General features: G+C 38.3%; 1 protein-coding gene and 1 long non-coding RNA gene across 5 annotated transcripts; one reads left to right on the forward strand and one right to left on the reverse strand.

Annotated features, from left to right (window-relative positions):
* Positions 1-482: 482 nt before the first annotated feature.
* LOC130988427 (uncharacterized) lies at positions 483-4,461 on the reverse strand. 2 transcript variants are annotated; one of them, XM_057912256.1, is made up of 3 exons: positions 4,200-4,461; positions 3,398-3,516; positions 483-3,218 (listed from the first exon to the last, which is right to left on the reverse strand). In XM_057912256.1, exon 3 carries the CDS (start codon positions 3,104-3,106, stop codon positions 860-862), a length of 2,247 nt encoding a protein of 748 aa, XP_057768239.1. In that variant the 5' UTR covers positions 3,107-3,218; positions 3,398-3,516; positions 4,200-4,461; the 3' UTR covers positions 483-859. The 2 variants fall into 2 exon arrangements, with proteins under 2 accessions (XP_057768239.1, XP_057768240.1); XM_057912257.1 differs by having other exon boundaries at positions 483-3,516; positions 4,200-4,445.
* Positions 4,462-4,931: 470 nt separating this feature from the next.
* Positions 4,932-12,907, forward strand: LOC130988428 (uncharacterized). 3 transcript variants are annotated; one of them, XR_009090099.1, is made up of 4 exons: positions 4,932-5,368; positions 8,159-8,370; positions 11,812-11,940; positions 12,024-12,907. It is a non-coding gene; the product is annotated as an uncharacterized LOC130988428 (long non-coding RNA). The 3 variants fall into 3 exon arrangements; XR_009090100.1 differs by having other exon boundaries at positions 4,932-5,197; positions 5,276-5,368; positions 11,812-12,907; XR_009090098.1 differs by having other exon boundaries at positions 11,812-12,907.
* The last annotated feature ends 549 nt before the right edge of the window (positions 12,908-13,456 follow it).

A 13,456-nucleotide genomic window follows, 5' to 3' on the forward strand; every position in this document is an offset into this window, starting at 1 on the left:
CCCAAATTTTTCCCTCTCTCTCCAATTGATTTCTTCCCCAAATTTTTCCTCTCTCTCAAGTTTCTATTCTTCCCCAAATTTCGTTTCTCTGGAACTGATTTCATAAATAAAAAAAGTTTGTTTCATTTTTTTTTTTAATTTAAACCGTGCGCGTGTAGTGCACGGATCTCTCAACCAAAGTCTTCGCCCCGTGTCGCCGCTAAGACGCCGCCTCAACCCAGCCGAGATCTCCAGCGCGGCTGTCTTCTCCTCGCCCCGGATCGATCCGGGGCGCCAAACGCCCGCTGGAGATGCTCTAAGACATTTATGAGGCCCGAACTTGTCACCAGTTTAGTAATGCAACCAAACACTGAATGATTTGGGAGTCTGGGACATGGTGTTTCTCAAGACAATCCAAAAAACAGAAAAGGGTTGAATACTTTCAGATCAAATGAAAATGATAGTTGAAACAAAGTTAACTAAAGAGATCTCAAACGAAGACATAATAAAGCACTCTGCATTAGCACAGAAGAGCAGCAACTACAAAAATCACAAAAGAGTTGCACCAACTAAAACTAGGTGAAAGATATATCATTTCCACTACACTATCAACATTCTAATTCAAAATGATACATGTCACCTGCAAAGTTGCAACTGATGCTTGTTAAAGCTCCCAATCAATAAGTTAACAAAAGAAAGCACCTTCTTGAGGCTGTCATAACAACATCATGCTTCATCTTCTAACTCACAACAGTCCATCATTCAAGACAACTTGCTCTGCATGACATCGACAGGTGACTGCCGCCTGATCGTTTCTTTTCTAATATCTATATTTCCTGACAGAGTTCATCTCTCTGAGGGATCAATGAACTTCATAAAGCTACCCATCAGAGCACTCCAGATCCACAAAGTTATCTTTTCCTGTACCCGACTCTGGTGGAGCACAATTAACTCCAGGCTCCGTGTTATCAGTTCCCATCTTTGATTTTCCGGGGTAGTACAAGTGATCGGGATTCAGAGGTAGGGCTGCAGGATCGAGTTCAAAAGAGCCAACTGGCACTCCTTCTCTTTCAGAGCCTGTCATTTTGAAAGAACAAATACAGTGTGAGAATCTGTATACTTCATTGGGCCTTATCATAAATGACTCGGTCGCGCTCTGGCTACTTCTTTGGAACAGGCTCACGAATCCTCCAACTTTATCTAAGTAACAAACTCTGACACCAGCCACTGCATCAAAATCCGATAACACCTCCACAACTTCATATTTGTACTTTCTGCGACTATCAGGCTGGGAGCTCCAGCTCAAATCCCAGTCCTTAAAAAGAGCCCAAACTTCCCCTCGTCTAGGATATATGATTAAAGAACCTCTCTTACCCTTCTCACAGTGCACTTGCTGAGCGAATGTGAAACGATTTGACATTTTTTGAGTTGCGCCAACCTTAAAATTCCCACAACCAACAGGTAAATCCGCATCTATCCATTTCTTTTGAGCGTCATCTGCAGGATCAGCTTCTAACCATGTGATCCACAACTCAAATGGAGAGAATTGTACCTTCTTCACCTTTGCATAAAATCTTGGCATGGAATCAGCTGAATCATAACAAGCCCAGTACTGGCTAACAGCAAAACAATTTTCATCACGGTCCTTATCAAAATCATTAAATTCTGGATCATCACACTCACAGTGGTCCTTAATTGAATCGTCACCAGAGTGTGCATCCCTGTCAGAGTCAATTTCAGTTTCAATTGCATCAGCACCAATGTTTGGCATACGACCACCTTCTCCCTTTGTCTTGACTCCTGTGTCACTGTAAGACTTGTTTTGCGGTCTTTCTTCAGGGTAAACAGATCCTGTTTCTTTACTCTCAGTCTTGGAAAAATCTGCATCAGCATGTAAACCATTTTGATTCTCATGTTTTGCAGATTCTCCATCCAAAGCATTGTTTTGCCTGATTCCATTATCTTCTGGTAACTTGTTTCCTTGAGATCTCTTGCGAGGACTAGGAAGAGGAAGATCATCATCATCATCATCATCATCACCAACACCTTCATTGTAGGATATGTTTTGCCTTTTCCGAGATGATCTACGTGGAAAATGGGCATTAGAAGGTCCAGAACTCGGATTGGTTGCAACACCATAGACATCTTCTAGGTCAGATTCACTGGAGGTGTCATAACTCTCACTAGATTCCGAACCCCTTCTTCTCCCCTTTCGTTTGGCCTTCCTGCTGACCTTTGCAGGCCTTCCTACCCCCTTATCTTTGAAAATACTTTCCGTCTGAACACTTGGTTGGGTTTGCTTGTTGGCACACCACTGAGATGCCATATGTGATGCCGAAGATCCCTTGCCATTTTGAACACCATGTTTACTTCCGCCGTGATTCGGTATCCCATTCTGAGAACTTCCCGGAGCGTATTTGGATGCCAGCGGAACACCTTCAGGAATACCTTGAGCACCCGTTTCATAACCTGTAAAAGTTTTTGTGCATTTCTGACAGCGCAAATTTTTGTTCACAAATTTTCTATCCAACTGGTACTTTAAACTACAGAACGGGCAACTTGTGCAGAACACTTCCTGCCTGACAGAAAAGCTCGACTGCGTGGTTTGATGTTGATTCATACTGCGAAAACCATTGGCAACTTTGATCTCAGGTCCATATTGCTTGTTAAATTGAGAAGTTTTATTCAAGTGGTGATGTGGAGGGACTACTGGAGTAGATCTAACCATTACTCTGATCTTCTGGTCATATAAATACTTCTTTTGGGGGTCTGAAAGCACAGCATTTGCTTCACAAATCAACTTAAAAGCAGACTCTGCACCAGGGAATCGATTCTTATCCGGATGGAGAAAAAGAGCAAGCCGCCGGTATTGTTTCTTGATTGCCATCTCATCAGCAAACTTTGCAACTTGAAGGACTCCATACCAGTCCTTTTCAGATCCAGGCACCAATCTTTTAGCTGAACAATGAACATCACAGATGCTAAGCAGCTGGGAAATATTCTCAAGTTCTGGATAAAGATTCTGTGCCTTCAGTACATTCTTTCGAGCCCCTTCAAAGTCATTGTTTTTCATTTTCATCTCCGCCAGTTCCCTGACCCGGACAGCCTCATCTTTGTTGCACTCCATTAATGATATAGAGATGCAAGATTATCTAGCAGTGATATTCCCCAAATTATCTTAAAAGGCAAAAACGGAAAGTGCTCCTCTTGTTCATACAATATAACTTGAGTGCTTGAACCTGCAACCATATTGACATTTTTTTATAATTCAAATGCTTTACACACACAAACATATGTAATAGTTATGGGAAAAGCTCGGTACCGAGGAGTTATACAAGTGGAATTCCACTACCTAATAGTCTAAGACAAAAGCAACAACCAAAATAAAATACAAAAAATGGAAGTCTGCTTGTATAACCTTGAGGTTTAAGCTGATTTCATAATATGATTGATGAAACAGCCACGGTACATTGTCTCGATATAGGGCAGCTTGATAGCATTCATGGAACCATCAGTATCAAAGATCTGTACCTGAACCTGGCAAAACAAGCAAATAAATCCAAAGGAAAATTAGAAAGTACAATCATGTATGTTACTCTAGCAGTTGCACAACAGGGCACATTTAGTGGAAAAAAACAAAATTGGAGTTCAAATATTCTTCAGAGGTAGCATTGAACTCAATTTCCTGCTTGTAACTTATTATCATGCAGAGAGAGACTTATAACTTCAAGCACAGATACGTATACTAAACAATAGCGTTCAATTCAAATCCAAACTCCTAGCCATCTATAAAAAACCATACAGTTAAGTTGTAGCAAAGATTTAAGTCTTCCCATCTTACACTTTAAGGCTGTCTCTATCTAAACAGTTAGTTTGCTAATATTGGGTCATTCAATACAGGAGGTCAACTAACTGCAAAACTAGCATCACATCGATATTATAGTAAAAATGTTCAATTCATGCTCCATGGAAAGAGATAAGACTTCCTTGTCAGAAAACTGGCATGCGAAGTCAAACAACGAGGTAACATTTCAAAGACGAATTGCAAAATCAAACAAAACCCTAGAAACGGAGAAGACTATGAATTCACATACTCATACAACTCCATACAATATCAGATAAAACCGACAGCCGCAAGACTTCATACCGGGATGATTTGCGAAGCAACCCAACTAAATATATACATGCAGATAATCATATACCCACACACACACACTCACCTTAGTCTGTTCCGCGAATTGAAAGAAAAAGCAGTTTGAAGATGGAGGGAGAAAGGGATGGACAGGTAGAGAGAGGTTTAAAAGATTTTTGTAAAGATCGGGAGCAAAACGGAGGGAAAAAAGTGGAGGGAAATTGAAGAGTGAAAATTTGGGGAAAGCACAAAAGAGAGAGAAGAGAGTGAAGGGACCCTGAATTCTTCTCAAATTTCATTTGTCCCAAAATTTCATGTATTTCATTTGGAAGAGAAAGAGCCACAAAGAAGTTACATTTTTTTTAAAATGCCTAAATGAGGGACCAATGGGTTGGGCTTGGGCCAACTTTAATTGGATCAAGGCCCAATAGTCTTTGAGTTGTTAATTTGGAATTTGTTTTATTTTATTTTTTATTTAGAGGAGAAGACAATTGTTGAGTTTGAATCTAGATCTTAACTTTCACATAGGGAATATTTGTTCATTTTTATAGAGAAAAAATCATAATCATTCATTAATTGCAAAGTAGCCACAAGCTTTGTAAAATAGGCGGCAGATTTGAAACTTTCAACGAAAGCACAATAAAAAATGATTACTTTATCATTCATGGAGGCGGCATCTGGCAAATTAAGGGCAAACAAATTCATTACTGGAAAAATAACAACCGCGAAATGCTACGAGAACAACTACCACAAATTCTCCAGATTTGCGGTTCAACAGATGTGGAGACTATGGGATGTAATATACTCCCTCTGTCCGATAAAAAAATATCAACTTTTCCATTTTTATCCATCCCATAAGAAATTATCGTTTTCCCTTTGGGACATGAATCCACACATTATCTACCACACACATCATCATTTTCTTAAAAAAGTAGTGGATCCATTTTCTCCACTCAACATATTACTAACCAAACATTTCTTAAAACTCGTGTTATCTCACAACCACAAGTGATACTCTTTTACGGGACGGAGAGAATATTTTTTAGATCCCTATATCTTGAATTAGATAGAGAAAGGATCATTGATGTGTGTATTTTAGTTGTTCATATTCTTGAATTATTTTGTACGAATTTAATATACAAAATTAAATGAATTTTTGTGCAGGAATTGAAGAATTTGATGGCGATGAGGTCGAATGAAAGAAGGATGAAAAATATGGGATTTTAATATCAATTTGTGAAGATCCAAAAGACGCACGTAATTACTAATCCTCATAAGGATCTGCCATAATTTTAACTTTAGAAAATGGGCTTTAGTTAATTAGTTTCGGCCCATTAATTAATGTGGCGGAAGTTGGGATTTATAAAAGCAATTTGACATTGGAGAAAAGGGGGGTTTGGATGGTGTAATAGGACTTTGGCGGCTGAGCCATCTTTTGGCATTAGAGCAAGGGGGATTCGCGGCGTAGGAATTTAGTTGATAGCTTTTACAAATTTTCTTATTTAGCAATTGGAAGCGTACGTACTTAGAGTTTTGCATCGAGCCACAATTAACGTTTTGGAATTCTGGTGATAGAATTTTATTTATTTCAATTCAGTAGATTTTTCTTTATTATATTTTATTTATTTAATTTGATTATTTTTAGTTTAATTATGAATAATGAAATATTGATTTAATATCTGTGAGACCTAATCTATATATATATGAAACACCAATTTTTATTCCCGCCAATTTTTCTCTTTCCTTCCCCTATGCATTTTTTCATATTTTCTCTCTCCTCTCTCTATCACACGTTTTTTCACTCTTTTTTTCATACAATTTCTCTCTCTTCTACTCTCTCTTTCATACTTTAGTGATTTTCTTAAAAAAAAAATAAAATTGATATATGGAAAGATATTCTATATGTATCTTAAATTAAAGATAATGACAAGATCTTTAATTTGATATAAAAATCATAAAATATGAATTTGAAACAAATAAGTTATTGTAATTAAAAAAATTATGGTAATTATTTTTCTATCTCCTATTTCTTTTTCTCTATTCTTTTATATTTTTATCTCTTCCTTTTTTTGCACTATTATTATTGTTGTTATTAATATTATATGGAAATTATTTTATTGTAATTTAATAATTGTTGTTATTATATATTTTCTCTCTCTCTCTCTCTCTTTACTACAAAATTTATCTCTTATCTTTCATCTTTTGATAAAAAAAAATTATAATTTAGAATGAATAAGTTATGATAATTTAAAGTTTTAAAATATTAGTATTTTGTTCTTTCCTCTCTACTTTAATGAGTGTTAATTTTCTCTTTAATGACATGTTTACTTTTTTTCTATTATATTAATTAATTTTTTTTTTGTATTTTTAGATAAAAATAAGTGAATATCATGTGTTTGTGTTTACATATGTTTTTTTAATTATAATAGTTTAAATGTAATAGAGGTGAAGGAATATATATTGGTTCATTTTATAACTCTTTTTTTAAAATAATTTTTTTGTATTAATGTTAATTTAACTTTGTAGATGAAATTAGTATATATATTAAAAAAATATAATTTCAATTTTTTTTTATGTATTTGTGAATTATTTATTTATTATGATGCATCATACTTTATAATTATAATAAAATATAATGCTAATTTTCATTATCAAATGATTATTAATTATTTAATAACTATAATTGTCGTTACACTTTACACAAAGTTGAAAATTTACGTTTTCAAATCCAAAATTTTATTGAGTAATTGATGTCGTTTAATTTATATACTCGCCGTGCATCGCACGGGAGATCGTTCTAGTAATATATAAAAGAGGAGTTTTCTCCCTCCATTTTTTTCTCTCTTCTCTCATCAATTTTTTCACTATTTGATTTCTCTTTTTTATATAATTTTAATTATTTTCTAAATATCATCAAATTTAATTTATGAATAAATATTCAATATGCATTTTAAGTTTAAGTTCGTAACAAGATCTTTAATATGGTATAAAAATCATCAAAAATGAATTCAAAACGAATATGTTATTAAAATTTTAAAATATGTTATATTCTTTCTCTTTGTTAAAATTTTACAATTTTTTTATTTATTTTATTTATTTATTATTATGTGGAATACTATATAATAATAATGTGTATATTAATTTTGTTATCAAATAATTTTAAATTATTTAGTGACTATAATTATCATTACACTTTATACATAGTTGAAAATTACGTTTTTAAATTCGGGATTTTATTGAGTTATTGATATTTTATTTTTAAATCATATTTTGCATTTATTTATATTTTGATTATGTTTAATATTTTTATTTATTTATTTAAAATGTCATTTAATTTCAATTTTATCATGTATCGCACGGATGGACATGCTAGTTGTTCATATAATTGAGTCATATTGATTTCAATTTAATTATTCCTTGTGTTTAAGGTCAATTCTGATTTAATTTAAGTCTGATCAACTTAGATTTAATTGGATTAAAGTCAATTGATTCCTCAAATCCATAATTGTTGGAATAAGGCTAATTAGTAATAAAGCTACAATATTCGTAGTAGGAATAAATGGGTAGACGAATTATTACTTGCGTTCTTGGGTAATTTGTCTAAATTGGATTCCTTCATCTTAATGCTATTGAAACATTAAATCTAGGTCTGGCGTCTACAGCTAGGTTATGTTTTAATAAGGGAAATAGGCAGGTCTGGCGTCTACAGCTGTCTATCGACAAAGTAAGTAGGAATTGGGGTACGTCCGTTGCGTTCACGGTATCCTATAACTGGTTGGTTGATAGAGATTAATTTATATTTGCGTCGATGATCAGAGTTATTAAATTAGTATGGATTTATTCGAGCCGAGTTACATTTCTTTGATTAAATTCTATTTGCTATTTTTGTTAATTTATTTGCTTTCGTAGTTGACTAGTATCATCGCTCAATTTAAGGCGTGGTGGCTACACCGATTTAGATCTTTAGGAATTTGAAGTTATTACTCCGTTTTCTTCGGTTCGACCCTGCTTATTACTATACTCATTTAATTCTTGGTAGAATTGCAGGAATTATTTGGTGGTATACGACGTCCACCAATCATTTTGTAAGGGCCGTGTCTTTTTTTTCATGATTTGATGCTTCTTCGAAAGACAGGATCCATGCAAATGATGATGTTGATTGCTTTCAACAAAATTCTATATGAGTTCAACTTCACAATATATCAATTGCGTGCATGGAATCCCAAATTATCAGATGTATTGGAGAGCGAATTAGAGAGGTGATGTGAACAAAAGATCTGTAAATCTCTAGACCTTGAAACAAGAACTGAAATAAAGATAAATTGTGGAATATTGTCCCAAAACCCCTGAATCTAATCTACGAAATGATCTAGAGAACGGATCCCTAAACCCCAACGCACGATTGATACAGTAACTCGGAGACGATGAATGATATGTTAGAATTAAAGACAGATAAAAGATGGAAATCCCAAAACCTCTGAATCTAACCCACGAAATGATTTAGGCGAACGAATCCCTAAACCCCAACGTGCAGTTGACGCAGCAACTCGGGGACGCTGAATGACACACGACGAGGGATGATGAACCCGCCGATACGCCGATAGGTTGGATTTGCTTGGGCAAAATCCAGGAAGAACTCGAAGTTCTCACAAGAGAATAATCTCACAAATTTCATATATCATCAAAGTTGTTCTTTCGTTCCATACAGCCGCCATATATATAGGCAAAATAAAACCCTAATTTAAAGAAGGACATAATCGTAAAAACAAGGAAACTAAATAAACTTGATCAACAAGCTAAAATAACCTTATAGAGAAAACCAGCTCCGTACGCTCTGCTCTGCACGTCCGCTCCTCTGCTCTGGAAAGCCGGGATTCCTCTGGCGGGAGGATTCCTCTGGTGGAAGGAATCCCCTGGCGGGAGGATTCCTCTGGTGGAAGGATTCCTCTGGCGGGAGGATTCCTCTGGCGGGAGAATTCCTCTGGCGGAAGGATTCCTCTGGCGGGAGGATTCCTCTGGCGGAATGATTCCTCTGTCAATATCGATTCCGCTGGCGATATCGATTCCGCTGGCGAGCTCGATTCCTCTGACGTCCTTGGCTCTGGTCTGGCGCGGGATTCAACTCTGTTTTGGCGCGAGCTTGGCTCTGTTCGGGCTGCATCATTCCCCTCTTCTTGAAGAGGATTTGTCCTCAAATCCAATTCGTGAATGCCAATACCTGGATCAAAAACAAAATCTTCATTGGCTGCTAGAAACAATTGATGGACCCTAGCTTTTCTCTCTTGTCCATCATTCATCTTGCCGGGATCAAAAACCAAATGCTTCGGCGCAAACATTGATTGTTCTTGGACCTTGACCATGACGAAGTTGTTGTTGTAAAGGCCGCCATGCTTCACTTCTTGTTCAAACAGCCATGGTTGCTTCAACCTTTTATATGTAGCGTGGGAGCTTCCGAACAGCCATGATTGCGTCAGGTATGGGTGCTTCAAACCTCAGCGCTGCATCACAAAATACCACACTGCTATACTTGGCTAATTGAAACAGACCCGTCAGCAACTGCCGCAGCGTGGTATCTCCAATAACAATCTTCCATGGCATCTGAGGTTGCGTGAACAAGATCAGTTCGAACTTAGTGGCACCATTACAGCGCTGCTCCTTAATGTTCACCTGCTCCGCGGCCTGTTCGTCGACATCGCATCGCTGCTCCGTTTCAACGCCCTGAACAAGTGGCAAAGCCTGTGCTGCCAAGGTAGACTTCACACGCACTTCCGCACAAGAATCCTTCAATTCTAGCAACGTAAGATGAGACTCCTCAGCTTGGACAGCAACTACCTCTCTATTGATTTCCACTGCAACCTTCATCTCTTGTTGCTCGACCGACTGCTCCGTAGACTTCACCTTATCCACCTCCTTGTGTCGTTGCTGCAGTTGCAAGTGATCCTCATAAATTTGTTGAGGGCGAAGGGAAACAAGTGCCACCTTCCTGTGCTTATACGCGAAGGAGTACTTGTTGGTGACTGCATCATGAGTAGCTCGTCTATCATCCTGCCACGGTCTACCCAACAAAAGGTGTGTCGCCTGCATGGGAATAACATCGCACAACACCTCATCTTCATACCTGCCAAGGCGAAAAGGCACTTTCACTTGCGTGGTAACCTCGACGACGCCGGGCTCATTCGGCCATTGCACACGATACGGCTTGGGGTGTTGCATCTCGGTCAGCCCCGATTTCTCCACCATGTACATACTCGCCACATTCGTGCAACTTTCTCCATCAATGATCACACTGCAGAACTTGTCTTGGACAAGAACTCTCGTGTGAAAGAAATTTGTCCACTGCTCACTCTCATGGGATCGGAATCCTTGACACGAACGACACGTCTTATCTCGATTGCAACCATAAAAAATTACCGGATGGCCGTGATTTGCTGAACTCACACTCATACTCTGTTAAGAACATAAAGACCCAAACAGAAAAGACCAAACCCTGGATAATTTCGACCCGTACGAAATCTGGAAACGCGGCCAACAAAACCCAACAGAACACCCTGAAATTATGAACAGAACCCAACAGAACCAAAAGATAAAACCCAAGAAAATTTCGCCCTTACGAAACCCTCAATTGCACAGTCAATTGCTCTGTTTTTTTTTTTTATATATATAGCGTAACCCTTACGCAACCTGGAAAACTGATACCAACTGATGTGAACAAAAGATCTGTAGATCTCTAGACCTTGAAACGAGAACTGAAATAAAGATAAATTGTGGAATATTGTCCCAAAACCCTGAATCTAATCTACGAAATGATCTAGAGAACGTATCCCTAAACCCCAACGCACGATTGATACAGTAACTCGGAGACGATGAATGATATGTTAGAATTAAAGACAGATAAAAGATGGAAATCCCAAAACCTCTGAATCTAACCTACGAAATGATTTAGGCGAACGAATCCCTAAACCCCAACGTTGACGCAGCAACTCGGGGACGCTGAATGACACACGACGAAGGATGATGAACCCGCCGATACGCCGATAGGTTGGATTTGCTTGGGCAAAATCCAGGAAGAACTCGAAGTTCTCACGAGAGAATAATCTCACAAATTTCATATATCATCAAAGTTGTTCTTTCGTTCCATACAGCCGCCATATATATAGGCAAAATAAAACCCTAATTTAAAGAAGGACATAATCGTAAAAACAAGGAAACTAAAGAAACTTGATCAACAAGCTAAAATAACCCTATAGAGAAAACCAGCTCCGTACGCTCTGCTCTGCACGTCCGCTCCTCTGCTCTGGAAAGCCGGGATTCCTCTGGCGGGAGGATTCCTCTGGTGGAAGGATTCCCCTGGCGGGAGGATTCCTCTAGTGGAAGGATTCCTCTGGCGGGAGGATTCCTCTGGCGGGAGGATTTCTCTGGCGGGACGATTTCTCTGGCGGGAGGATTCCTCTGGCGGAATGATTTCTCTGTCAATATCGATTCCGCTGGCGATATCGATTCCGCTGGCAAGCTTGATTCCGCTGGCGAGCTCGATTCCACTGGCGAGCTCGATTCCGCTGGCGAGCTCGATTCCTCTGGCGTCCTTGGCGAGCTCGATTCCGCTGGCGAGCTCGATTCCTCTAGCGTCCTTGGCTCTGGTCTGGCGCGGGATTCAACTCTGTTTTGGCGCGAGCTTGGCTCTGTTCGGGCTGCATCAAGAGGTGTTAGAGGTGGATAATGGAGCGAACGGTATGTGTCTTGGAGGATATGAACGGGTATGGGCTATTAGATATATTGGTGAACTGCCCATTCAATGTGTTCCAGTTATAGTTCTATGAGAGATGAGAAAGGTGTTGTTTTTTGGTGCTCTACAAGAATTTATCAGATTTGTTTTTGCCTGAACACCACATGAAAATTTTTGATGTTGATGTAGAAGCAAAGACAAACCTACAATTCAGGGTGTGGCTTCGTACAAATAGGGGCATTGATTATCGGCGAACAAGTCACTATCCACGGCCGAATACTAACTCATACGGATGTAGGCCCCTATCCAAAGCTAATCATAGGGGTCTCGTCTTCTCCCGAGACCAGAAGTTGGTCGTGAAAGTGAGATATAACAGCAAGGTGAAAAGGCAAACATTGATGGATGTGTGGAAAATGAGGCTGAACATGTTGGGAATAAGCTTATTATAATATTATTGAGTTTACACAAGACATGAGGATCGTCAAGATGTGGAGTTGGAGGGGAACATGCTGACTATTGGTGGGGAATAGCAATGAAGGTGATAATAGTGCTTCGGGAGAAAGAATGAGGATAGAACTGCGCCATGAGAGTAACATTAATACAATAATGACTGATATTGTATCCCCACAAAAAGTAAAAGGAGACACAAATGATGTAAAAGAAAGGCGATGGAGAACGGGACTACAACCACGAACTCATTTGCTATAAAAATGGATGACTGCATCAGTGTAGAAAAGTCATTCTTGGATGACAACCTCGAGGCCCCAAGCACAAAATGGCTAAACTTCATGGCAGTGATGAGTAAACCAAGTACACAATGGTGGCTGCTGCAGAGCAGTGCTGACGAGAATTGTGAGTGTTATAGTATGCAATTCGCAGGGGTTGGGAAGTTTCCACGTATTCCAGGAACTCTGACGTCTCATCGCAGATACTTTCCTAATTCTAGTTGTTCTCTATGAAACTAAACTAGTTGCTCGTATATGTAATTTTTTGGAGGACAATGTTGGGATATTCGGGTATTTTGTCGTGGATGTATTATATAATAGAATGAGATCTCATCATTATTCAGAATTTCTGGGGATCAAATGCTTTCTTACTTGGTGGTTCACGAGGTTCTATATGTGGACTGCACGATTGTGATAGGGCAATCTCACATGGTGGTTCACGAGGTTCTATATGAATCTGTTAATTGAGGAAAATAGATTATGTTAGGATCTACTCAAATGGATAAGTGATCAAGAAGGCAGGAATGATAGGCCATGGCTGATTGGCGGGGATTTAATGAGCTCCTTGTAGATGATGGGAAACATAGAAGTCGACCGAAACCCTTCAACCAAATGAAGTTATTCAAATAAGCTCTTTTATATAATCATCTTCACAAGATGCAGAACATGAAAAAGACTCCTACATAGTTCAATAAAATGGGAGGGGGTGGAAGGGGAGAGAGAGAGGCAACATTCAAATATTTGTATCGAATCTTCAGGAATGATGTGTGGCTTAACCGATTCCCAGGTACAAAAACAAAAAACTTGGTTTCCTCAATTGGGATCATAGACCCATGTTTTGCTTAGTTGAGGGATATACAGAGTAGGTCTATAGCTAAATAAAATGGTAGGCTTATC

This window comes from Salvia miltiorrhiza, chromosome 6 (assembly GCF_028751815.1).
Source record: "Salvia miltiorrhiza cultivar Shanhuang (shh) chromosome 6, IMPLAD_Smil_shh, whole genome shotgun sequence".
NCBI classification, from domain to species: Eukaryota; Viridiplantae; Streptophyta; class Magnoliopsida; order Lamiales; family Lamiaceae; genus Salvia; species Salvia miltiorrhiza.